This window comes from Arachis ipaensis, chromosome B04, assembly GCF_000816755.2.
Source record: "Arachis ipaensis cultivar K30076 chromosome B04, Araip1.1, whole genome shotgun sequence".
In the NCBI taxonomy this organism is placed as follows: Eukaryota; Viridiplantae; Streptophyta; class Magnoliopsida; order Fabales; family Fabaceae; genus Arachis; species Arachis ipaensis.
The window spans coordinates 127,055,995-127,063,165 of record NC_029788.2 but is presented as its reverse complement, the minus strand read 5'-3'; the positions used below and the strand labels follow the sequence as shown (position 1 = coordinate 127,063,165).

The 7,171-nt window shown below is 31.0% G+C and overlaps 1 protein-coding gene across 1 annotated transcript; it reads right to left on the bottom strand.

Moving 5' to 3' along the window:
• LOC107637275 (wall-associated receptor kinase 2-like) lies at positions 789–2,863 on the bottom strand. The gene is made up of 2 exons (XM_016340705.1): positions 2,128–2,863; positions 789–874 (listed from the first exon to the last, which is right to left on the bottom strand). The coding sequence occupies exons 1-2, from the start codon at positions 2,861–2,863 to the stop codon at positions 789–791; spliced, it is 822 nt and encodes a 273-aa protein (XP_016196191.1).

The following is a 7,171-nucleotide window of genomic DNA, read 5'->3' as shown; positions in this document are numbered from 1 at the left end:
TCTTGGGTCTGACCGGGCCATAACAAACCAGACCAAATTAGCCCTGAAGTCACCGGGCCTGGTCCTGGTCTTCGGGTCGGATCGGGTCTTGTGCACCCCTAGTGTTAATGTCTTCCATAGACGAACTACACAAACTTTGATAAATCAATTGTCTGTTTGTTTGGTAATATTACATTTCTTATACTAAATTTAATATTATTTGAAGAAATGGTGATAAGAGACTTATATAAGTAGTTCAAATAGTATAGAATTTGAATATTTGTAACGTAAAATTTATTATGATTAATAGATTATTATGACATTTGTAATATAGATGTTTATTACATTTAATGAGTTATTTATAAAAATTAATAAATTAATTATTGGAGTTATAAATTTATGTATTGTTTATAACGATAAAATATAATAATATAGAGATATGAATTCTTGTACGTTATAAATTTGGTTAGATACTATTAATTTTTAATTATTGTCATTGGTAATTTTACAGCCTAATTTACATATATTTCTATTACTTGTATATTTTTTGTATATTTTATTTTTTTGCTGATTTGAAAATAATAGTTGATTTGGCAAAAAATAAGTGGTTGATTCTAAAGTTTTGCCAAGTAAGAGATGTTGCTTACATGACATTAGTAGGAGGAGAAAGATATCTTAAAAGTAATGTGGGTAAACTTATCCATCTATTTTTATATATTAAAAGTTATATCTAATTGGGTGGCCATGTGGATTCTTTTTTACAGCAAACACCCATTTACTACCGATGTAGTAGCATTTGAGATAGGGATCTATCTAGAAGGTAAGGTGTAAGATTGTTGTGAGGCTGATGGTGTATTTGCAGCTAGTGTAATAGGAGGAATGAGAGAAGTAGGTGCTGGTATAGAAGATGTAGAAGGTGAAGATGAGATAAGTGATTCTAATTGAAAGCTTGGAACAAAAATAAATTAGTGATTAAAGTAAATATCTCTAAAAGATTCAGAAGTAGAATTAGTAATAGTTTTAGTAAAATGAGTTGAGTATCGAAACTTGCCTTCGTAAAAAATAACATTACGAGATAAATAGAATTTACCATCAGAAAAAAGATATTTGTAGCCTTTATGTTGAGGATTATATCCTAAAAATAAATATAGATGTGATCTATAATCAAACTTGTGTTTGTTGTAAGGTCGTAAAAAAGGATAGCAAGTTAAGGCCGTCAAAATGGGCCAAACCCATCGGACCACCGTTTACCTATTTAAATAGGCGGCCTTTACCTCTAAAATTAAGCCCGTTTTAATTTTGGGCTAAACGGGCTGAGCCCGATTAACCCGAAAAAATGACGGGTTAAACGGGCTAGCCCGCGGACTAAATGAGTGGCTCGTTTATTTCTTTTTTACATTTTTTTCAAAAAAAAATAATACTTTTAGCTAATATTTCTCCCGATCCGACTTGAAAACCCGACCCATTAACTAAAAAAAATTATTTGTTAAAGATTTTTTACTTAAAAGTGATCATTTTTACCAAAATATTTTTCAAAAAAAAAAAATAAAAGTATAAACGGGCTGGCCCATTTAACCCATGGGACTGATCATAAACAGTCCGGACTGAAAAATTATGGCCTGCGAATGAAACGGGTTTAAACGGTCCAACCCATTTAATCCACGGGATTAACGGGTCGGACCTAAATGGGCCGGACTAGCCCGTTTGACAACCCTATAGCAAGTACACCCAAATACACTCATAGCATGGTATTTAGTTGTAAAAGCATTAGATAGAATCATAGCTATGGTTGTAACTTAAGGGCTCTGATACTATATCAAAAATATTTAAAAAGAATGAATATGATGAAGAACCAAGCAATGAAGGTTTTCGAGAGAAGCAAGAAATTAGGAATAGAGAGAAAAAGAAAGTGATATTGACTGATTATATAATTTGTAAAAAAAATGAAAAATTGTGAAGAAAGAAAGAGAGAAAAATGAATGAAGAATATAGAAGAGAAAAAGAAAAAGAAGAATGAGATAAATAAAATTCAAAAGAAAGAAAAGAAGCCGGCGGGGAATAAAAAATACAAGTATTTATTATGTATATAATTTACAACAATAGTGTTTAATAAAAATGTTGCATCCACACATCTACTATTTTCCTTACAAGCGATGGTATCTCTGCTCCGAGATTCTTCACATGTCTTGTTTCCAACACTCCAATCGAACACCGCAAGGAGCCTCTTAAATGGTAGATTCTCGAAGTGGTCCTTCGAAAACGTGTAGTTGTCATTCTTGACGACAACGGAATAGTCACAGTAAAAATAGGTCACTACTTGAATTGTGACCGTTTCAGTAGGAATATCCAGCTCACAGCACCTGTTGTCGGGACAATGTCTGTCATCGATTTTCATACTCATGTTATGACATTTTGTTACGCACCCCATTATATAACCGCTGGTGTTGCTGTAGATAGTAAAATAGCCGTAAGTACTGCAGCTAACACCTATGAATTGGTTGTCTTTGCTTGAAATGATGAAAGAAAGACTAGTTGTGATTGTGCTGGAAGAGCTAAAACTAATGGAATTACCATAGCTACTATCATAACGAATTTTGATGGCAGAAGTCAATATATCTACTTGTCCTTGGGAGACGTTTATGGTTATAGCTGGCTTATTGTCCCATATTAAACTGGAAATAGTACTGTTGCAAGTAAGTTTAAAGGATTCTTCTAAGAAACAGGTAGCACTGGTATATGAATTTTCTATGCCAAATGGATATGAAATTTGAATACCATAACACTCATTTTGGTATCCATCAAAAGATATATGATTATTATAAGTATCATTTATAGCTACTACTTCTACTAGTACATGGACTAATATAACAACAACAAATAACATGCCTATCCCTCTCATCATAAGTAGTGAAGGTGTGAGAGAAAGTGAGATCACAAGCAGAACAAGAAGAGAGAATGAAAAAGCAAAAAAATAGTGTGAGCAAAAAAGAGTTGTGAGCAAGAGAGAGAATTTGAGAGAGTTTCAGGATGATTTGGTATAGCTCACAGAGTTGTGAGTGTGATTTTGGTGTAGCTCAGAGAGTTGTGAACAAGAGAGAGAGTTTGAGTTGAAACACTCTTGATAAGAGTATATATATATATGCATTTGTTCTCTTCGGTGAAACAAAAAATTTCAATAAGAGGGGGCCACCAAAAGAAGTAAAGAACCATAAGTCTTTAGCTGAACTATGATCATCAAATTTATCCAAATAGTATTGACAAGAGAGAGTTGTGTGTACATTTCTAGTGCATGATCCGTGCAATGCACAAAAAAAGTTATATTAACCTACTTTTATGATTTAATATAATACAGGGCATATATACATTACAATAACATACACTATCCTCCATATTTTTTTTACAAATGTGTCACACTCAATTGCATACTTTACATTAAATTATAAAATTAAATAAACGAATACCTCCACTTATAAATGAGAACAACGAATTTTTTTATAGTTAACTTGAGATAAAACAATCACCTCGTTTATGAATTGCTCAACTTGGTTAGCATTAACTATTTTGGACTTCTTGATAGCAACAACTGTGTCATTTTCTAAAATTTCTTTGTAAACTGTGTCATAACCTCCCCTGCCAATGATTAAGTTCTCGTCATAGTTGTGGTGGCCTTCTTCAAATTTTCAGCAGCAAAAATTTTAGTAGTATGGGAGGATTCTTCTATTGCAGAGAGTTGTAACAAAAGAAGACCACCAATTTGCTTAAAAAAAAAATTTTGTAGTTTACTGAGTTTTCTGTTTTAGTATGTTAAGTATAACAAAATAGTCCCCCACAAAAATAGCTATGAATCCTGCATTTGCACCTGCGCATAATATGTTGGACACAATTCTTCAATGATTTTTCTTTTCAAAATGTAATTATTAACCATCTTATATCATCCTATCTTATCTTTAAGTGATGTTACATGTACACTAAAATTAGTGAATGACCCGTATAATGCACGAAAAATGCTCAGCACAAGAATTAAAAAATATGTTATGAATAAATAACATAATTCTATAATCAAATTTCATATTATTTTAAATACTATAACAAATGATTGTGTGTATATTTTTAGTGCATGACCCGTGCAATGCAAGAAAAATGCTAAATCAATCCACTTCTGAGTTAATATAATACAGGCCACACGTACATCACAATAACACACGCTATTCTCCATATTTTTATTACAAATGTGTCATACTCAATTGCACACTTCACATTAAATCACCAAATTAAATAAACGAATACCTCCACTTATAAATGAGAATAACGAATTTCTTTATGGTTAACTTGAGACAAAACAATCACCTCGTTTATGAATTGCTCAACTAGGCCAGCATTAACTATTTGGACTTCTTGATAACAACAACTGTGTTATTCTCTAAAACTCCTTTGTAAACTGTGTCATAACCTCCCCTACCAATGATTAACTTCTCGTCATAATTGTGGTGGCCTTCTTCAATTTTAAGGCAGCAAAAATTTTAGTAGTATGGGAGGATTCTTCTGTTGCAGAGAGTTATTGTAACAAAAGAAGACCACCGTTTTGCTTAAAAAAATTTTCTTGTAGTTTCATGAGTTTTCTGTTTTAGTATGTTAAGTATAACAAAATAATCCTCACAAAAATAGCTATGTATCCTGCATTTGCACCTGCGCGTAATGTGTTGGACACAATTCTTCAATGATTTTTCTTTTCAAAATGTAATTACTAACCATCTTATATCATCATATCTTATCTTTAAGTGATGTTACATGTACACTAAAATTAGTGAATGACCCGTATAATGCACGAAAAATGCTCAGCACGAGAATTAAAAAATGTGTTATGAATAAATAACATAATTTTATAATCAAATTTCATATTATTTTAAATACTATAACAAGTGATTGTGTGTACATTTTTAGTGCATGACCCGTGCAATGCAAGAAAAATGCTAAATCAACCCACTTCGGAGTTAATATAATACAGGCCACATGTACATCACAATAACACACGCTATTCTCCATATTTTTATTACAAATGTGTCACACTCAATTGCACACTTCATATTAAATCACCAAATTAAATAAACGAATACCTCCACTTATAAATGAGAACAACGAATTTCTTTATAGTTAACTTGAGATAAAACAATCACCTCGTTTATGAATTGCTCAACTTGATTAGCATTAACTATTTTGGACTTCTTGATAGCAACAACTGTGTCATTCTCTAAAACTCCTTTATAAACTGTGTCATAACCTCCCCTGCCAATGATTAAGTTCTCGTCATAGTTGTGGTGGCCTTCTTCAATTTTAAGGTAGCAAAAATTTGAGTAATATGGAAGAATTCTTCTCTTGCAGAAAGTTGTTGTAGCAAAAGAAGACCACCGTTTTGCTTAAAAAACTTTTCTTGTAGTTTGATGACTTTTCTGTTTTAGTATGTTAAGTATAACAAAATAATCCCCACAAAAATAACTATGAATCCTGCATTTGCACCTGTGCGTAATGTGTTGTACACAATTCTTCAATGATTTTTCTTTTTAAAATGTAATTATTAATCATCTTATATTATTATATCTTATCTTTAAGTGATGTTACATGTACACAAAAATTAGTGAATGACTTGTATAATGCACAAAAATGTTCAGCACGAGAATTAAAAAATGTATTATGAATAAATAACATAATTTTATAATCAAATTTAATATTATTATTTTAAATATTATAACAAGTGATTGTCTTTACATTTTTAGTGCATGACCCGTGCAATGCAAGGAAAATGCTAAATCAACCCACTTCTGAGTTAATATAATAAAGGCCACACGTACATCACAATACCACACACTATTCTCCATATTTTTATTACAAATGTATCGCACATAATTGCAGGCTTCACATTAAATCACTAAATTAAATAAACGGAGACCTCTACTTATAAATGAGAACAACGAATTTTTTTATGGTTAACTTGAGACAAAACCATCACTTCGTTTATGAATTGCTCAATTTGGTCAGCATTAACTATTTTGGACTTCTTAATAGCAACAATGGTGTCATTCTCTAAAACTCCTTTGTAAACTATGTCATAACCTCCCCTGCTAATGATTAAGTTCTCGTCATAGTTGTGGTGGCCTTCTTCAATTTTTCGGCAGCAAAAATTTGAGTAGTATGGGAGGATTTTTCTCTTGCAGAGAGTTGTTGTAGAAAAATAAGACCACTGTTTTGCTTAAAAAACTTTTCTTATAGTATGATGAGTTTTCTGTTTTAGTATATTAAGTATAACAAAATAGTCCCCAAAAAAATAACTATGAATCCTGCATTTGCACCTGCACGTAATGTGTTGTACACAATTCTTCAATAATCTTTCTTTTTAAAATGTAATTATTAACCATCTTATATTATCATATCAGCATGAGAATTAAAAAATGTATTATGAATAAATAACATAATACTATAATCAAATTAAATTTTATTTTAAATACTATAACAAATGATTGTGTGTATATTTTTAATGCATGATCCGTGTAACGCAAGGAAAATGGTAGACTGCATAATGACCTATGAAAGTTGAATTTGCCTCACAAAATCAAACTATTTATCTGAAAAATTTTTTATGGCCGGCTATTTAAAAAATTATCACCTTTTATTATACTATCCTGCTTTTGGATATTTTTATATTTTATTTTTTAATAATTAATAAAATTAATAACAAGCTAACTGTGGTGCACTGCTTTATATATTGGGCCTAAACTAGGTAGTTGTTAAGTCTTGGATTTCGCCTTAAAACAGCCACAAGTAATGTTCTAACCCAAAAATCAAAATTAATTGAGAAAATATGGGAGAAAAATTATTTAAGGGTGAGCTAAAGTGAGATTTAAATTTTTATTGGATCCAAATCCGTTTTGGTAAGACTAAAAAAACTATCGAACGATTTTGTTTTTCTGTTTTGGCGGGTAGTGTTGCTGCAAGTGGTTGTACGGTACAAGGCATGCAAATGTAAATTGACTAAACTTTGGTTCAGGTGAGTGAAAATGCCAATTTTATACAATGAAAACATTATAGCACAAATTTTTCTTTTATGATTTATACAACTGAAATTATCAGTAATATTAAAAAATAATTAAGGGTATTTTTTAAAAAAATTACATACATAAAAAATTAATCATTAAATTAA

Coding starts and splice junctions, on each gene's coding strand:
- LOC107637275 (XM_016340705.1), bottom strand. CDS start 2,863: ATGTTATTTGTTGTTGTTATATTAGTCCATGTACTAGTAGAAGTAGTA. Junction 875..2,127: donor GAGCAGAGATACCATCGCTT/GTAAGGAAAATA, acceptor CTTCTATACCAG/CACCTACTTCTCTCATTCCT.